Source organism: Myotis daubentonii, chromosome 2 (genome assembly GCF_963259705.1).
Source record: "Myotis daubentonii chromosome 2, mMyoDau2.1, whole genome shotgun sequence".
Lineage (NCBI taxonomy): Eukaryota > Metazoa > Chordata > Mammalia > Chiroptera > Vespertilionidae > Myotis > Myotis daubentonii.
In genome coordinates this window covers 49,482,074-49,501,366 of record NC_081841.1, presented here as the reverse complement: position 1 = coordinate 49,501,366, position 19,293 = coordinate 49,482,074, and the positions used below count along the sequence as shown (strand labels likewise).

At 41.3% G+C, this 19,293-nt stretch overlaps 1 protein-coding gene and 1 long non-coding RNA gene across 8 annotated transcripts in view; one reads left to right on the top strand and one right to left on the bottom strand.

Moving 5' to 3' along the window:
• Positions 1–19,293, bottom strand: part of LOC132227526 (uncharacterized) — a 65,908-nt gene that overhangs the window by 15,612 nt on the left and 31,003 nt on the right. The gene's annotated exons all lie outside the window — the stretch shown is intronic.
• Positions 1–19,293, top strand: part of CCNT1 (cyclin T1) — a 48,956-nt gene that overhangs the window by 28,921 nt on the left and 742 nt on the right. For 4 of the 7 annotated variants that reach the window (XM_059682710.1, XM_059682709.1, XM_059682708.1 and 1 more), the window contains one exon: positions 8,045–14,057. The exons of 2 other annotated variants lie outside the window; for them this stretch is intronic. In XM_059682710.1, coding sequence (XP_059538693.1) covers positions 8,045–9,448 — 1,404 coding nt within the window. In that variant the 3' untranslated portion in view covers positions 9,449–14,057. Of the gene's footprint in view, positions 1–8,044; positions 14,058–19,293 lie in introns of those variants that run through there. One more of the 7 variants, XR_009451199.1, reaches the window with a different exon arrangement.

The window sequence follows — 19,293 nt, the reverse complement described above, 5'->3', positions numbered from 1 at the left end:
CTTAGCCTAAGGTTCTGCAGCTTCATCTATGTTGTTGCAAATGGCAGGATTTCCTTTTTTTTTTTTTTTTTAGTTGTGGTAAAATACAAATAAGAATATTTACCATCTTGCCCTAGCCGGTTTGGCTCAGTGGATAGAGCGTCAGCCTGCGGACTCAGGGGTCCCAGGTTCGATTCCAGTCAAGGGCATGTACTTTGGTTGTGGGCGCATCCCCAGTGGGGAGTGTGCAAGAGGCAGCTGATCGATGTTTCTCTCTCATCGATGTTTCTAGCTCTCTGGCCCTCTCCCTTCCTCTCTATGAAAAATCAATAAAATATATTTAAAACAAAAAACAAACAAACAAACAAAAAAACAAGAATATTTACCATCTTAACCATTTTTAAGTTTACAGTCCAGTGGTATTAAATATGTTCATATTATTGTGCAACCACCATTACTATCTATCTTCATAATTCTTTTCATCTTGCAAAGCTGAAACTCTGTACCCATTCAACATTAATTCGTCATTTCCTCTGACCCTAACATCTAGTAATGACTATTATACTTCTTGTGTTTATGATTTTGATTACTGTTAAGTACCTCATATAAGTGGAATCATACAGTATTTGTGTTTTAATGACTGGCTTATTTTAATTAGCATAATGTCCTCAAGTTTCATCCATATTGTAGAATCTTATTTGTTTTAAAGGCTGAATAATATTCCATTGTATGTATGTATGTACTATATTTTGTTTATCCATTCTTCCATCAATGGACACTTGGGTTTCTTCTAAGTTTTACCCATCGTGAATAATGCTGCTGTCAATATGGGTGTACAAATATCTCTTTAAGATCCTGCTTTTGATTCTTTTGGTTATATACCCAGAAGTGGAATTGCTGGATCATATGGTAGTTCTATTTTTAATTTTTTGAGGAACCTCTATACTATTTTTCATAGTGACTGCATCAGTTTACACCCCCACCAACAGTGCAGGAGGAATCCCTTTTCCCACATCCTTGCCAACACTTGTTTGTTGACTTTTTGATAATAGCCATTCTGACAGGCATGCGATAATATCTCGTGGTTTTTATTTGCATTTCTGTAAAACTTAGCAATATTGAGCATCTTTTCATGTCTTTTGACCATGTGTTTATCTATTCTTTCTTTATAGAAATGTCTATTCAGGTCCTCTGCACATTTTTAAATTGGATTGTTTGTTTTTTTGATATTTAATTGTATGAGTTCTTTATATGTTTTGGATAGTAAACTCTTATTAAATATATCTTTTTGTAAGTATCTTTTCTCATTCGGTAGATGGTTTTTACTTTTTCTTTTTTTAACTTTTTTGTTCAAAATATTACAAATATCCCCCCCCCATAGACCCCCTCCAACCCACTCCCAACCTCTCCCAAGGCCTTCCCCCCACTAATGTTTGTCCATTGACTATGCATGCTTAGTCTCTTGCCATTTTCTCCCCCCCTTTCTGAAATACATCAGTCTGTTGCATGTTTCAATATCTCTGAATCTGTTTTGTTCAGTTTGTTTTGTTCATTCGCTTCCACATATAAGTGAGATCATGTGGTACTTGTCTTTCTCTGACTGGCTTAGATGGTCTTTTCATTTTGTTAATCGTTTCTTTGGTGAACAAAAGCTTTTCAGCTTGATAAAGTCACATTTGTTCATTTTTATAATTTTGTTATTTGTTCAATTCTATAATTTTATTTTTTTGGTACTATCTTTGTCTGGGTTTTTGGATCTCAGCGCCAGGTGATCGAGCCCACAACCCAGGCTTGTGCCCTTGACCAGAATCAAACCTGGAATCTTTCAGTTCGCAGACCAACACTCTATCCACTGAGACAAACCAGCTGGGGCTCAACGTTTATTTTTAAATTGCCAGTGTGTGTTGTATGTACTGGCCAGTTGGTCGGTTGGATGGTCAGACGGACGGACAGTCAGTCACTTAGCCTTTTATATGTGTACTTGAAGCTTGGTGCAAGAAATTTGTGCACTGTGTAGGGGGGTGTTCCTCAGCCTGGCCTGTGCCCTCACACAGTCCGGGAGCCCTCGGGGAATGTCCAACTGCCGGCTTAGGCCCATTCCCCGCAGGGATCAGGCTTAAACCGGCAGTCGGACATCCCTCTCACAGTCCAGGACCCCTCGCTCCTTACCGCCCGCCTACTCGCTGCTCCTTACCACTCGGCTCGCTGCTCCTTATCGCTGCAGCAGAGGCAGGAGAGGCTCCTGCCACCACCGTTGCACTCACCAGCTGTGGGCCAGGCTTGTGGCTGAGCAGCACTCCCCTTATGGGAGTGCACTGATTACCAGGGGGCAGCTCCTGCATTGAGCATCTGCCCCCTGGTGGTTAGTGCATGTTATAGTGACCAGTTGTTCTGCCGTTAGATTTGCATATTAGGCTTTTATTATATAGGATAAATATGTGTGTGTGTGTGTGTGTTATTTGTTTTTTGTATGCCTTATTGCTCTTTGCCCTTCATTTTCTGCATTACTGTCTTGTGTTTAGTGGATTTTTAAAAAATAATTCTTTATTGTTGAAAGTATTACATATGTCTCCCTTTTCCCCCATTGACTCCTTCCAGCCCGCCCCCGTCCCCTGCCCTAGGCCTTCACCACCCTATTGTCTGTGTCCATGGGTTATGCATATATGTATACAAGTTCTTTGGTTGATTACCTCGCACCCACCCACCTTCCTCCCTTTCCCTTCGACATTCTACACATTGTTCCATGCTTCCATGTCTCTGGTTCCACTCCATTCATCAGTTTATTTTGTTACTTAGTTGATTTTTTAATAGTAAAATTAAAAATTTTATTTCCTTTTTCGTGTATTCTACAGCTATTTTTTTATGGTTATCATGGGGATTACATATAACACCCTAAAGTTACAACTCTCTAATTTGAATTCATGCTAGTTTAACTTCAGTAACACATAAACTTCCTCTCTCTCTCTCTCTCTCTCTCTCTCTCTCTCTCTTTTGTTAATCCTCACCCAAGGATATTTTTCCATTGGTTTTTTTTAGAAAGTGGAAGAGAGGGGGAGAGACAGAGAGAGAGAGAAACATTGATGTGGGAGAGACATGTTGATTGGTTGCCTCCTACATGAGACCCGACCAGGATCGGGGATTTAGCCTGCAACCAAGGTATATGCCCTTGACTGGACTCTAACCGGGGACCCTTCATTCCTCAGGCCAATGCTCTATCCACTGAGACAAACCCACTAGGGCCAAACTTTTCTTCTTTACAGTTGCATTCCGACCTCTTTTAGTTGTTGACATGACAAAATTATATCTTTATACATTTGTGCCCCAAAACATAAGCTGATAATTATTTTAAACTAGAGGCCCAGTGCACAAAAATTTGTGCACTCGGGGGGAAGGGGTGGTCCCTCAGCTCGGCCTGTGCCCTCTCGCAGTCTGGGACCCCTCGGGAGATAACGACCTGCTGGCTTAGGCCTGCTCCCGGGTGGCAGAGGGCAGACCCAATCCCTAGGTGCAGCCCCTGGTCGGGCTCAGAGCAGGGCCGATTGGGGGGTTGGGGTACCACCCCCTGTCACACTCAAGGCAGGGTCGATGGGGAGGTTGAGGCGCGACCCCCTGTCATGCACAGAGCAGGGCCAATCCGGGGGTTGGGGCACTGCCCCCTGTCACACACAGAGCAGGGCCCATCAGGGGGTTGGGGAGCTCCCTCCTGTCATGCACAGAGCAGGGCCCATCAGGGGGTTGAGGAGCTCCCCCCTGTCACTCACAGAGTAGGTCCGATAGGGGAGTTGGGGCACCGTCCCCTGTCACCCACAGAGCAGGGCGGATCAGTGGGTTGGGGCGCTGCCCTCTATCACCCACAGAGCAGGGCCAATCAGGGGATTGGGGCGCTGCCACTGTCACACTCAGGGCAGGGCCGATGGGGAGGTTATGGCTCTACCCCATCACACACAGAGCAGGGCCCGTGGGGGGGGCGGGGGGGTTGGGGCACCACCCTCTATCACCCACAGAGCAGGGCCAATCGGGATTGGGGCGCCGCCACTGTCACACTCAGGGCAGGGCCGATGGGGAGGTTATGGCTCTACCCCATCACACACAGAGCAGGGCCTGTGTGGGGGGGCGGGGCACCACCCTCTATCACCCACAGAGCAGGGCCGATCAGGGGGTTGAGGCACCGCCACTGCCACACTCAGGGCAGGGCTGATGGGGAGGTTATGGCTCTACCCCGTCACACACAGAGCAGGGCCCGGGGGGGGGGGGGGGGGGGGTTGGGGTGCCGCACCCTGTCACACATAGAGCAGGGCCGGGGGTTGGGGAGCTCCCTCCTGTCATGCACAGAGCAGGGCCGATCAAGGTGTTTGGGCGCTGCCCCCTGTCATGCTGATCCCGGTGCCGGGAGGCCTCTCGGCTCCGCTGATCCCGGTGCTGGGAGGCATATTACCCTTTTACTATATAGGGTAGAGGCCTGGTGCATGGGTGGGGCTGGCTGGTTTGCCCTAAAGGGTGTCCTGGATCAGGGTGGGGGTCTCCACTGGGGTGCCTGGCCAGCCTGGATGAGGGGATAATGGCTGTTTGCAGCTGGTCACACACCCTTAAGGGTGGGGGTCCCCACTGGGGTGCCTGGCCAGTCTGGGTGAGGGGCTGAGGGCTGTTTTCAGGCTGGGAGTGACTGAAGCTCCCAACTGCTCCTTTTTTCGTTTTTTTTTGTTTGTTTGTTTGTTTTTTTTATTGTGGGCCAGCTTTAGCTTGAGGCTTGGCTCCAGCTCTTAGGCCCCTGCTCCCGAAAGTAGGTTTCTGGCCTTTGCATACAATGTTGCGAATCTGCTGGCTGAAGTCAGGAGGTATTCGTTACAATGTTTGAAACTGCAGGCTCAGAGGCCTGCAAGGCAGGCGGGGAACTTGGAGTCCTCCGTCACTGAGGCAACCAAGCCTCATGTTAGTTTCAAGCTGCCTGGCTGCCAGCTGCCATCTTGGCTGACAGTTAATTTACATATCTCGCTGATTAGCCAATGAAAAGGGTAGCAGTTGTACGAAATTACCATGTTTTTCTTTTATTAGTGTAGATGTTAGGCTCATTATAACTAAGTTTTATACTAATAATTGTTTTTGTCTTTAAAATTTGCTAGCCTCTTAAATCAAGTAGAAAACAAAAGGCACAGTTATAAACCATTTAAAAATAATACTAGCTTTTATAATTGCCCATAGATATTTTTTCTTACATATAGCTTCAAGTTACCATCTAGTCTCCTTTCGTTTCATCTTGGAGGACTCCCTTGAGCATATTATGTAGAGCCAGTGTAATGGTCATGAACTTACTCAATTTTGTTTATCTGGAAATGTATTAATTTCTCCCTCACTTTTTTGAAGGACATTTTTGCTGGATATTTGGCTGACAGTTTTTTTTTTCTTTTAGCACCTGGAATGTACCAACTCTCTGGCATCCAAAGTATCTGATGAGAAATCTTGTGATCTTGTGTGGGATGATTTGCTATTCTCTTGCTGCTTTGAAGATTCTTTGTCTTTGGCCTTTGAAAATTTGTTTTATAATGTGTCTCAATGTGAGTCTCTGTGAGTTCTTAGTTGAAGTTTGTTGAGCTTCTTGGATATTTATGGCATATCTTTCATTAAATTTGGGAAGTTTTCAACTACTATTTCTTCAGTTATTTTCTGTGCCACTTTCTCTTTTCTTCTTCTGAAACTGCCACAATGCATTTGTTGGTCCACTTGATGGTGTATCACAGGTTTTTTGTGTTTTTTCTTTTTTAACTGTGAGTACAGACATCTCTTCAAGATTCAGATTTCTTTTTTTAAAAATATATTTTATTGAGTTTTTACAGAGAGGAAAGCAGAGAGAGAGAGAGTTAGAAACATAGATGAGTCTACGGCCATACCACCCTGAACGCGCCCGATCTCGTCTGATCTCGGAAGCTAAGCAGGGTCGGGCCTGGTTAGTACTTGGATGGGAGAAACATAGATGAGAGAGAAACATCGACCAGCTGCCTCCTGCACACTCCCCACTGGGGATGCGCCCACAACCAAGGTACATGCCCTTGACCAGAATAGAACCTGGGACCCCTCAGTCCGCAGGCCAACGCTCTATCCACTGAGCCAAACCGGTTTCAGCCAGATTTCTTTTTTTTAAATATATTTTATTGATTTTTTACAGAGAGGAAGGGAGAGGGATAGAGAGTTAGAAACATTGATGAGAGAGAAGCATCGATCAGATCAGCTGCCTCCTGCACACCCCTACCCCCCTCTCCCCCACTGGGGATGTGCCCGCAACCAAGGTACATGACCTTGACCGGAATCAAACCTGGCACCTTTCAGTCCGCAGGCCGATGCTCTATCCACTGAGCCAAACCAGCTAGGGTGTATCACAGGTTTTTAGGTTCTGTTTCCTTTTTAGGTTTTCTATCTCTATTGATAATTGATATTTTCATTTTGATCACACACTGTTATCTTGACTTTTTCTCCACATCTTCCTTTAGTACCTTGAATATCTTTAACACATTAAGTGCGCAGCCTGTTTTGTCTTCCAGATGGAAAGTATAGTGTCAGTCACTGGTGACTGGGCGCTTAACATGTTAAGGGAGTGATTTTAAAGTCTTTGTCTAGTATAGTGGTTCTCAACCTTCTGGCCCTTTAAATACAGTTCCTCATGTTGTGACCCAACCATAAAATTATTTTCGTTGCTACTTCATAACCGTAATGTTGCTACTGTTATGAATCGTAATGTAAATATCTGATATGCAGGACAGTCTTAGGCGACCCCTGTGAAAGGGTCGTTCAACCGCCAAAGGAGTCTCAACCCACAGGTTGAGAACCACTGGTCTAGTAGATCTGCCATCGGGTCTTTTTCAGGGATAGTTTCTGTTGATTAAGTTTTTTCCTTTAAATGGGCCATACTTTCCTGTTTTTTAATATGCCTTGTGACTTTTTATTGTTGTTGAACATTGGACATTTGAATCTAATAATGTGGTAACTCTAGAAATCAGATTTTCTCCGTCCTCCATGGTTTGCTGTTTTTATTATTGTTTTGTTCGTTCTTTTGGGTGAAGTGGTTGATTTTGTATTGTTTTGTCCATTCTTTTGGGGGGAGAGGTTGATTCTTGCTGAATATCAGCCTGGAGTATAAACTTAGTCTTTTCAGAGCCTTTCCCTGGATATATATGGTCATTTTCTAATTTTCCCTGTATATGGAGTTGTTTTTGAATGTACTACTCTTTAATGTCTGGTTCCTATGAGAGGAAAAACAAAAAAGTGATAGGGGAGGAATGGTGTTGGTCTTTTAAATCCCCTGGAAGGAAGTTGTTTCAGATGGGGGAGGTGCAACAACAATGACTGCCTGTCTCTTGGCGTGTACTTCTGTGATCTGAAGCAGCATTCATTGATCATAGCACAGATGCCCACTATTTAGAGGATAGAGTCATTTTTGCTCACCCTTTCTTCCCAAGGTTTGTGAAACTACTCCAGAAATGGGTACACAGCTGCTTGCTACATGGCTGGGGGTGGGCAATGGCTGGTTCTACTGTGCTGAGAAATGAAATTGATGGAAATTAACCCCAATTTACTATTCAAGGCTTACCCTGTAAGTTGCAAGCCTTCAAAAAACTCCAGAGTTCCAAAATAGTTACCATCAGACAGATTCTGCTAGTGCAGATGTTTAGGTGGGGAGACAGATTCCTGGTGCTTCCTACTCTGCTAACTTCCCAAAATCTTTCTCCTCTTTTTTAAATACTAAATAATAGTTCATATACTGCATTTTTTTAATCCATTCATCATAGATGTACACTTGGGTTGCCTTTATATCTAGGTTACTGCAAATAATGCTTCAGTGAACATAGGAGTGCAGATATCTCTTTGAGATCCTGTTTGCATGACTCTTGATTGAAGGTTTTTAAAATCTTATGTCTCCTGATGGTAATAATTATCAATTTCATGTTACAGTAGTCTCCTGCTTATGGGTTATAAAAAGCTTCAATGTCAAAGCAAGCACAGTCTATTCATTGCAGTGTTTTTTCCCGTATAATAAATTACCTGAAGTGAAGAGATATCATTTGCTTCATTCTAGGCATGCCCAGCTGCCACGAAAACAAAAGCAGCAGACCGAGGAGCAGAGGCAAACACTTCAGAGCAGACAATCCTCAATATGATTTCCCAAAGCTCTTCAGACACAACTATTGCAGGTTTAATGAGCATGTCAACTTCTACCACAAGTTCAGTGCCTTCCCTTCCAACCACTGAAGAGTCATCCAGCAACATAAGCAGTGTGGATATATTGCAGGGCGAGCGTTGGCTGTCCTCCCAACCTTCTTTTAAACTAGAACCTGCTCAGGGTCATCGGACTAGTGAGAATGTAGCACTTATAGGAGCTGATCATTCCTTGCAACAGGATAGTTCAAATGCATTTATTTCCCAGAAGCAGAACAGTAAGAGTGTGCCATCAGCTAAAGTATCACTGAAAGAATACCGTGCAAAGCATGCAGAAGAGTTAGCTGCCCAGAAGAGGCAACTGGAGAACATGGAGGCCAATGTGAAGTCACAGTATGCATATGCTGCTCAAAATCTCCTGTCTCAACATGATAGCCATTCTTCAGTCATTCTGAAAATGCCCATAGAGGGCTCAGAAAATCCTGAGCGGCCTTTTTTGGAAAAGGCTGACAAAACAGCTCTCAAAATGAGAATTCCAGTGGCAAGTGGAGATAAAGCTGCCTCTTCGAAACCAGAGGAGATAAAAATGCGCATTAAAGTCCATGCAGCATCTGACAAGCACAATTCTGTGGATGATAGTATCACAAAAAGCCGAGAGCACAAAGAAAAGCACAAGACTCATCCATCTAATCATCATCATCATCATAATCACCACTCACACAAGCACTCTCACTCACAGCTTCCAGCTGGTACTGGGAACAAACGGCCAGGTGATCCTAAACATAGTAGCCAGGCAAGCTCCTTAGCACACAAAGCCTATAGCTTGTCTAGTTCTTTCTCCTCTTCCAGTTCTGCTCGTAAAAGGGGTCCCCCTGAAGAGATTGGAGGGGCAGTGTTTGATCATCCAGCCAAGATTGCCAAGAGTACTAAATCCTCTTCCATAAATTTCTCCTTCCCTCCTCTTCCTGCAATGGCCCAGTTGCCTGGGCATAGCTCAGACACAAGCGGCCTTCATTTTTCACAGCCTAGCTGTAAAACTCGAGTTCCTCATATGAAACTGGATAAAGGCCCTGCTGGGGCCAATGGTCACAACACAACCCAGACAATAGACTATCAAGATACTGTGAATATGCTTCATTCCCTTCTCAGTGCCCAGGGTGTTCAGCCCACTCCTCCCCCTGCATTTGAATTTGTTCATTCTTATGGTGAATATCTGAATCCACGGGCTGGTGGAGTGTCCTCCAGATCCGGCAATACGGACAAGCCCCGACTACCACCTCTACCTTCAGAACCTCCTCCACCACTTCCACCCCTTCCTAAGTGAAAAAGAAAAGAGAAGAAAAACTTTAAAAATGCATTTTTTTGTTTTTGGGTTTTTTTAAAACTACTGATTCTGAACTAAGAAAATTACTTCCCTAATGAAATATGTCTCCCTTCTTGGACTAGGGAATAAACTAATATTGAGACATAAGTGGGAGGATGGTAGAGGGCCTTGGTTATTATATCTGCTGCCTCAGAAATGTAACTATTTTATAGTTTTTATTGGTATTAGAAAAGTGAGAATATGTTGAAGCTGTGAAAGAAAAATAATACTTTCTCTATTCTTGGCCTCTCCACCTCTTAATTAGGTTAATTAGAGTTGATATCTTCCCTCTTCTTGCCAGGACTGAAATATGGAGGGTTTGTTATATCAAACAGTTGTGGATCTTTTTGGTGTTTAATATGTCAGAAGAGAGGAAGTATTTAAACGTCAAAATCTTTTAAGAGACTTTAAAAAAATAATTTAAAGAAAGTAAGTTATCTGTTTAGTTTTTCTTTTTTATATGTATAATTGGGAAGGGGATAGGGATTTTGCTGTGTGTATGGAATACATAGCAATGAATCCTAGGGGTGGGATTGGAGGGGGAGGGTGTGAAGGGGGGTGGGGAGGGTAGGCTTTTTTTGGCCATGAGTTCTGAGATAGACTTTGGCCACTTGAAGTGTTGAGATCTGTAAGTGTGTATGCAAGTGTGGGTATGTATGTTTTTAAGTGTGTGTGTTTAAATATCATGTTTTCTATTTTCCCTCCCTATCCCTCACCATTTTCACTTCCCAATAGTCTACTAGAGAGAATACGGTGTGGCCTTTAGAACATAAAGGAAGAGGCATGTATTTGACATGATATTTAACCCCTTTCTTTATGTTGTCATTGAGTGGTAGCCTTCTAAATTCAAGTTTGGGCGAGTGCAGCCAATGGCCTGATTTTGGATTCCATTATAAAAACTTCCTTTTAACCCCCTTTTCTTTTGATTCAGAACAAAGATGGGGTTGAGGAAGAAGGTTTGGAGAGCAAAGCTGGCTTCTGCTGTACAGAATTGGGTGTGTCTTTTTTCAAGTTGGGCCTTTGGGAAAGTGTTTAAGTGAGAGCAGTCTCAGGGTCTCTGATGGGAAGGGATATGTGCTATACATCCTGCCTGTGAAAGCCCAGACCATGTTTGAGAATAGTTCTGGGAAAAGCCATGGAGCTAGAGGATCCTGAAAACAGTGAAATTGTGATTTGGGAATTGTTAGGACATTGTATTTTAAATTATATTATAAATGTGAGACTTGCTTTTTTATCTGTATAGCTGAAGGGGAACCGCTGCATCCTCATTTTTTTGTAGCCTATATGTCTTCAGAAATTGGAGCTTGTGAATTAACAGTACTGGTGCCATGAGAGTGAGCAAGCCTAGCCCACATACACTGTTACGTGTAGATTGTCAATTCTTGGTGACTTTAGATGCTAGGCAGAAGTTCTTCAGGCTTCTAAGAATCCTTTAAAAAATGGACCAGGTGTCTGTTCTTATGGGTGCTTGATTCTCCCAGATTTTAGGAGTGAACATTTTTGTTGAGGAAAGAAATCTTTTAAGAGACTAGAAGAATTCTAATAAACCAAGTTGTCTAACTGAAAATGCCACCCAGCTACAGATCATTTGATGTGATATTCTTTGGTCTTCATGGCATTTTTATTTTTATTTTTTGCTGTGGAAAAAGGATACAGTTTGAATTTGTCATGTTTTTAATGGAGCTCTCTTCATACCAAATATTCCTTATGGACAAATTGAAATGTTTTTATTGGAAGTCATAGGGAGACAGGAGTTGTACATGTGCTGCTGCTTGCCAGGAGCAGATTGGGGAGAATACTGAAGCAGTTGGAATTGATGGTGCACTGGCCTAATATAGGAAGGAATTTATTTGTACAGTAGACTTAACGGAAGGTGCATTAGTATCCAGCATCTTGTCATATTTGAACTGTCTAGAGTGCCTGCCATTGCTGTGTAAAATGAGCTCTCTGCCAATCTATAAACTAGTATTTTTTACATGGAATGTCACTTCACTTTTATAGATGACATGTTCCTCTTTCTCCTTGATACAGTGTGTTGTGCTAATTGATAGATGTGTGGTGTCTGCTTTCCTTCCCAACCTTCCAAGAAGGTTATTTAGTTTGCTTCTGTATCTTTGTGGAATTGATCACTGATTTAATTATGAAAATGTCTTTTCCAGCTTTTGATTTTTCTCATCAAATGTTGCATATTTTCTAATCACATGTACTCCTTTACCACAGGGACATACATATCCGCTTGGCTTCATTAGCAATTCCCTATGGCAATCTACTTAGTTCCTTAGAACTTTGTCAGGAGTGAACTAGAAATAAGTGCTTACTAGAGCCTAAGAGCTGCTTTACGCTATGTAGTCTGGCCTATGCACTACTAGATCATTGCTGGTATAGATCAGTTTAGAGACTTTTCTATATTAATGCCTCCTGATACTGTTTTAGGATACCTACCATGTCTGCTTTTAGATCTGTGTATATGTCATGAACCAGCTCATGGGCTGTGCATGAAGCTTTTGCATTGTCTTTGGATTAGCAGTGTGCCTGTCAAGTAGCATGCATATTGTCCAGATTCTCACAAACTTAGGTTTCAAAGGGTTGTGTGGTTTCTTCTCTCCCCTCACACTTTCAAAGGGTGAGCAATGGGATTTTTACATCTAAAGTTAGTCCAGTAAACATGGTTTCCCCCAACCCCCTTTTAACCTAAATTATCAAGGATAAGTGGTGGTAAGCAGGCCTGGAGCCTCAAGTTCTGTAAATCTCATTCCTAAACTTTGATTGAATCTCATGTTGGCAAAAACTAATACCTGTGGATTGTCCTTAAGGCTGTTAATACCTGTGTTGCTCTTAGCTGAACTCTTAATGAAGCATTTATCTAAAGCTAAATTGGTCTTCTGAAGTATCAGTTATGCTTTTTGGGTTTAGAAAACACTTAGGAATTAGTTTAGTCTTTTCACTCATGAATCAATGTGTTTCCATATCTGAGACCCTCAGCTTGCTTCTTTTTCTTTTTTAAAAATGATTTTAGTGTTTTGATTTAATGCATTCTTTTTTATACTTCTGTATTACTGGCTTCACCTGTGAAAATAGAAATAAAATTTCCAGTTAGAAACAGCATTGGATTAGGATACAGAAATAAAATCATGGTAACTTTAGTGCTGAATTTCCTTAAGCCTCTGCTATCTAATTCCCATATTGGAAATGGCATACCCCTCATACCTTGCTTCTTGGACAAAGGCAACTAGAGGGGGATCTTATCCCAGTATGGTTGGATTTTAAACATCTGTGTTCCCCACAGAAACGTGGGAACTGTGGGAACTTGGGAAATTATTACTTTTTTAAAAGGATTATTCTTTTGTTGATGAATTATTTTGATACTAATGCTAGGAAAAGGGAGATTCTAGATCATCTTGAAGTTAGAATACAAATACTATTCTCTAGGGTTTGGGAGAATTTAAGCAGTCTATGCAACCCTTCACATGTTGAGAAATAAGCCTTCTGCAGTTCCATTTAAACTTTCAGTGATTTTGATACCTCCCCAAATTTCTCATGTTGCTGCTTGTTAACACAGCTTTTAACTGAGTATTTGCTCCTGATGGTTTAAGAAATGTTATGTGGTATCACCCTGTCAAGTTTTATTTTATCTTTTTATACTTCTGGATGTGAGTTTTAAACAAGCATGGTACTGTAATCCTGCCTGATAGAATGGTCTAGGATGATAATTATTTTTTAATGGGAGACCTTTCCATTTTAATGTTTCTAAAGTATTTAATATAAACTTGGCATTGGAAAAGGGAGGGAAAGAAAAAGAATGTTTACTAAAAAGTAGTATCTACTCTCCCCCTTTATGAGTGTGTGTATTCATGGTTGAATGAAAAGAAGAAAAAGATCTTGAGTTTTTTGTCATGTTAAGTGTGGAGAGGGATGCTTGACAGCATGCTAATTGAAGCCAGAGCAAATATGTATTCATCAGGTTATCAGGAAGTCTTCATTTGAAAGCTGAGGACCTAACTGATTAGTGGTTAATCACTTTGAAATTGATTACAAGATGGAGATGCTGGCTGGGTTAAGCACTCAAAGAAAAGAATGCAGCAGCCTAATTTAGTGTTAACTTAGGTTTCTGGATTTAAACTGACCTTTTTCCCACCTGAACTCCACACACCTAAAATTGTCCGTTTTCTTACCAGACCAAAGAGCAAAGAAGGAAAAAGAAAAGTAAAATACTTTACCAATCTATGTCACTCAGGTACAATTTTGTGGTGATATTTTTGTCTGTTTTCTTTGTATTGCTCTTAAGAATCCTTTCTCAGCATATTATTCTGCTGTTGCCTCTTTCCTCCTTGGGGCATCTCACTTCTGGATGCTACCCCTGGTATCTCTACTGTTGTTATGTGAATGATAGGATGTAAGTGACCATTACAGTAAGGGCTCTTTGTAAAAAAATTTAAAAATTGTTTTTTAAATTTAAAAAAAGGATGTTGTATACATTTTATAGTCTGGCTATCAGTTTGATATATTGCTGTCAAGTATGTTTCTCAATCTGTATTTATCCATCCCATCAATAAATGTTAATTATAAAACACTCATTGTTATTTTTGCATACTGAGTCTTCAAGCTAGTCTTTAATTGTCATTTTATTGCTCTTACTGTAGTTTTGTTTTACTTTCGATAGTAGTATGTACCTTCTTACTACACAAGATCCTATGGGAATTGAGTCCATTGGAAAGGCCTAAGATTTGGTCATCACAATGAACCGGAGAGTATAAAGTATGATGTAGGAAACCCTCATTTAATATTGTGTGGATACCTGAGAGAGTAACTGCTACACAAAAAATACATAGCTCTAACAGATGGTAGCAATATGTACTCCTTACCTAGCAAGCACTATCAACATGATTCATAATTTTATACATGGTTTTGAAAAATATGAAATGGTATAGATAAGGAGTGCATTTGAAAGGAAAAAATAACAGCATTCTTGGTGGTACCTGAAAAATTGATAATGAATACTCTTTTCCTGGGATATAATAAAACTGTACACACAGGTAAATCTTGTTTGTTACACATTTAAAGGGAAAGTATTTTTATGCTAAAGTACTCCACAATTATAACAGAGTTAGCAGTAGTTATAGTTTAAAAGCTCTAAAAGGAAAAAATAAACTGAACAGAATTATATGTGTTTCTGAAAAATCATTTGAGTTCTGTTCATTTATTCCATTTTTAAAAATAAGGGTTTTGTTTACTGTGTACATCTGAAACTTTTGTGGACGTCACTGTCATTTTAGGAATTCTGGTCAGGTTTGAATGAAAGAATAGGAAAATAGTGATTTGCCTTTGTTAAGAGAGTTAATATCAACTGTACCATCCTTGGGAATAGATGAAAACAAATCAATATAAAGGTTGTGTACAATTGTATCCCCAATTACAGGGTTTGTTAAGCTAACTGATGCAGAGCTAGGCTTATAAGTTTTCCTCACACTGTAAAAATTTTTTTTTACTTTTGGTTTAAGAGAGAGAGAAACATCCATGTAAGAGAGAAACATCAATCAGTTGCCTCCTGCATGCGCCCTGACTGGGGAATTGAACCAAAAACCTGGGTATGTGCCCTGACCAGGAATTGAACTGTCCATCTTTTGGTGTACAGGATGACGCTCTAACCAACCGAGCTACACCGGCCAGAGCTCCTCACATTTTTTTTTTAAATTATTGTCTAAAGTTTTACATATGGCTCCTTCTCCCCCAATTGACCCCTCCCCATCCCAGGCAAGCCCCCACCGCCTCAGTGTCTGTGTCCATTGGTTATGCTAATATGCATGCATACAGGTCTTTAACTGCTCTCTAACCCTCCCCTACTCTTCTCACACTTTTGAGATCTAAATAAATTGGCTTGATCTCTATTATTCAACTTCAGAAAGTTTGAAGCCTTTTCTATGACTCCTGTGGATTCCATCAGAAACTAATACAAGGTGGGGCAAAAGTAGGTCTACAATTGTTAAGATGGAAAAAGAATACAATGCTATCTAATAATAGACAAACATGGTAATTGACCATACCTTTGCTACGCCTCCCATAGGCTAATCAGAGTGGTATGCAAATTAACCATCAACAAAGATGGCGGCTAATTTGCATACGTAGGGTCCAAGCGGCTGAGGGAAGACTGAAGGCGGTCTGGAGCAGCGAAGACTTAAGACTGAAGGCTCTGGCCGGAGCAAAGGCCTGGGTTCCGGGTGCCAGAGGAAAACCTGTGCCGGCAGCCAGGAGAAGGGAAGGCCTATTGCGTGAATCTCTTCGTGCAACAGGCCTCTAGTAATAATAATAGAAGAGTAAACTTTCACATACAACTAAAAACCTACTTTTGCCCCACCCTATATTTATTAGCTCTCGGGTCTACTTCTGAATTAATTTGGTGTATGGATTGTCACATGTCCTACTTGTGCTAACTTTTTGCACTGTGGAATCTCAGTGTAGGGAGACAAATATCATTTCACATAATACTCAAAACCAACAGATAATGAAAAGTTAAACTTGAATATAGTACTGGCCAGGTGACTCAGTTGGAGTGTCATCCAAAAGGTTGCAGGTTCGATCCCTGGTTGGGGTGTGTGGGTGAGGCATGATCCATGTTTCTCTCCCCCTTCTCTCTAAAAGGAAGTAAAAGCATTCCAAAAAACTTTAACATAGTAAGTTCTAATTTAATGTCATTGATAGATTCTTAGAAACACATTAAGTGAAATGATGGAAAAGAAAACCAATTTTACTATAGGCTAATTGACAAACGAGTTAAGTTCCTATAGCATATTTCTGGTGAGAAAAAAAATAACTGAATTTGTAAATAAAGACCCAAAGCCTAATATTAAACACTGAAATAACTGAACTATACATTCATTTAAGAAAGAATAATAAGCCGAAACTGGTTTGGCTCAGTGGATAGAGCATCGGCCTGTGGACTAAAAGGTCCCAGGTTCGATTCTGGTCAAGGGCATGTACCTGGGTTGCGGGCACATCCCCAGTGGGGGATGTGCAGGAGGCGGCTGATCGATGTTTCTCTCTCATTGATGTTTCTGATTATCTCTCTCCCTTACTCTCTGTAAAAAATCAATAAAATATATTAAAAAAAAAAAAGAAAGAATAATAAAAACAAGGTAATGATTTTTCAACCCACCATGGACAGGACATTATCAGGGCTCATCACACACCCATACTCAGTCAGACAGATAATTTAGACAAAACTAACTCCACGTTTTTGGGCTGTGGGAGTACCTGGAGAAAACCCACACAGACATGGGAAGAATGTGCGAACTCCACACACAGTGGCCCTGGTGGGAAGTGCTTTGTTCTCAAAGTTATAACAAAACGGTGTTGAACACAAGGAAGTTAATTGAGGACCTGCTATACTAGAGACCCCTTTTCTGAAAAGCAGTTTCAGACACTTCCTTGCCTTTCATTTATTCCTTCCCTAGAAAATAGTACCTACCAAATACTGTGTACTGATTACTGATGGGAACATGGTAGTAAAAAAAAGAAAAGAAAAGAAAGCGTCCTGTCCTTGTAGAACTTATATTCTAGTTGTAGGGAGACAAGTAAAACAGTTCAATAATAAGTACTTTGGAGAATGCAAAGCAGGGAAGGAGGGACAGAGAGAGAGACAGTGTGTGCAGGTAAGTAGAATGTTGAAATTGGAAATAAGATGGCTAGGGAGGAAGGTCTCATGAAATCACAATTCAGCAAAGATCTGAAAGGTGAGAGAGCAAGCCATGGAAATAGTTGGGGTAAGGGCATTCCAGGAAACAAATGCAAAGGTTCTGAGGTGGTAGAGCAAGGAGGCCAGTATGAAAATAGTGGGGAGAGGAGAGGAGAGGAGTAGAATATGTGGTTAGAGGGGAAATAAAAGGCTAGATATTGTAGGGCCTTGTAAGCCATTATAGAGAGAGTGAAATAGGACACCACTGAAACATTTTGTGCAGAGAAGTGACATGCTCTAGCTTAGGTTTTAAAATGTTCATTTGGAAAAAAATTTTTTAAAATGTTCATTTGGGCTTCTGTTCAAAATGGGTTGTAGGAATCAAGGGTAAAGAGGCTCACAATAATTAAGGTTAAGAGAAAAGAGTGGCTTGAACCGGTTGGAAGTGCTAAAGATGAGAAGTTACATATCAAAGTTGGAGCCAGTAGTGTCTGCTTATAAGGTTAGAAGACAAGTCAAGGATGAAGCCACTTGTTTGGCCTGACCAACTGGAAGGATGGGGTTGTCATATACTGAGATGAGGATGACTATAGAAAAAGCAAGAGTTTGGCCCAGCTTGTGTGGCTCAGTGCTGAGCATTGACCCATGAACCAAGGGGTTTGGTTTGATTCCTCGTCAGGGCACATGCCTGGGTTGTGGGCTCGATCTCCAGCGGGGGACGTGCAGGAGGCAGCCAATTGGTGTCTCTTTCATCGATGTTTCTATCTCTCCCTCTCCCTTCCTTTCTCTCTAAAATCAATAAAAACATTAAAATAAATAAAGAGCAAGAGTTTGGCATTCTCATTCTCTCTCTCTCTCTCTCTCTCTCTCTCTCTCTCTCTCTCTCTCTCTCTCTCTCTCCCCCTCTCTCCCTCCCTCTCTCAACACACACACACTTTTCTCTAGGATTAGTCCCCAAAACTCCAAATTTTCAGAAATTATTTCTTTCGAGAATTCTTTCCAATTGCACTCTTCCTTCCAGGAGTACACCCATGCCTTTCCCTTCTCTATCTTCTTCCCCCATAGGCATGCGTCTTCTACCCTCTAGCAGTGGCTATTGGTGGCTCTTCCCAGGTTAACCCCCCGGAACCTGTCTCCAAGGCTTCCTTTTCTCTGACTTTCCCCGTGGGCCAAAGCAGCCCCACCCTAGGTTTTCTCTTGTTGCTTCTGTCCTAAGCCCTGCCTTATTTCACTGTCCCTAGCTTTAAAAAGGTACTCTCAAAATTTAAAAAAAAGAATTCATCTTTCCCAACCTCAACAAACACCCTCACTCAGGTCCACTTTAACCGACTCAGTAGCTAACAAAAGAGTGCAGTGGATTAAAAACAGCCATCTACTTTGTTAAACAGCACAAAGAATTTGTTAATATCGTGACCCTTAAATAATATCCGCCCCTTCTCCAACTTAGAAGGAAGTGGTTCTAAATAGTATTTTTTGTCTGTTCGGGGCTCAGCAGGAGGATTTTTTTTTTAACTAAGACCTTCAGTAGAGCCACTAACTAAACAAAATCTTGGTTGCATCGCTAACTAGTTCTTAACTCCTCTTTACATTGTTCCCAATAATAGTTTTAATATTCCTTTTTTATATTGCCACATTTGATTGCAGATTCTGATTCCAAGAGTTTCTGTAATGTGACTGCCTCTGGCTAGTTTTGAGTTATAGGGTATTTATAACAAATGTCTTCTTTGTACCCTCTGAGGATTGGAGTTATATAAATCGTAGCTGCTATTATGTTAGTATTGCATCCACAATCCCAAACTACTTCTAGAATCTTTACTTCAAAAAAGCAGGGTTGTCTTTCTTGTTCTCTAGTGTCTGGCACTTAGGTGCTCAGTAAATAATTTGTTGAATGAATAAATTTCAGGAAAGGGCCTTCTAGGGCTACCCTAATCTCTGGAAACAGCACTTCACCCGTCCCACCACTCTCCAATTTTTGTTTTAATCATTTCTTGTGGCTAAACTGCTGTTCTTGAGCATTGTGGATTCTCTGCTCACCTCCACTGTGAGCATGCTCACCTCCTCATAGGTAGCGGAGAAATCTCTTATTTAAGTTAAACTGACAGCAGATAAGAGTGCTTGGGAAGGTTGGGATGCAAAA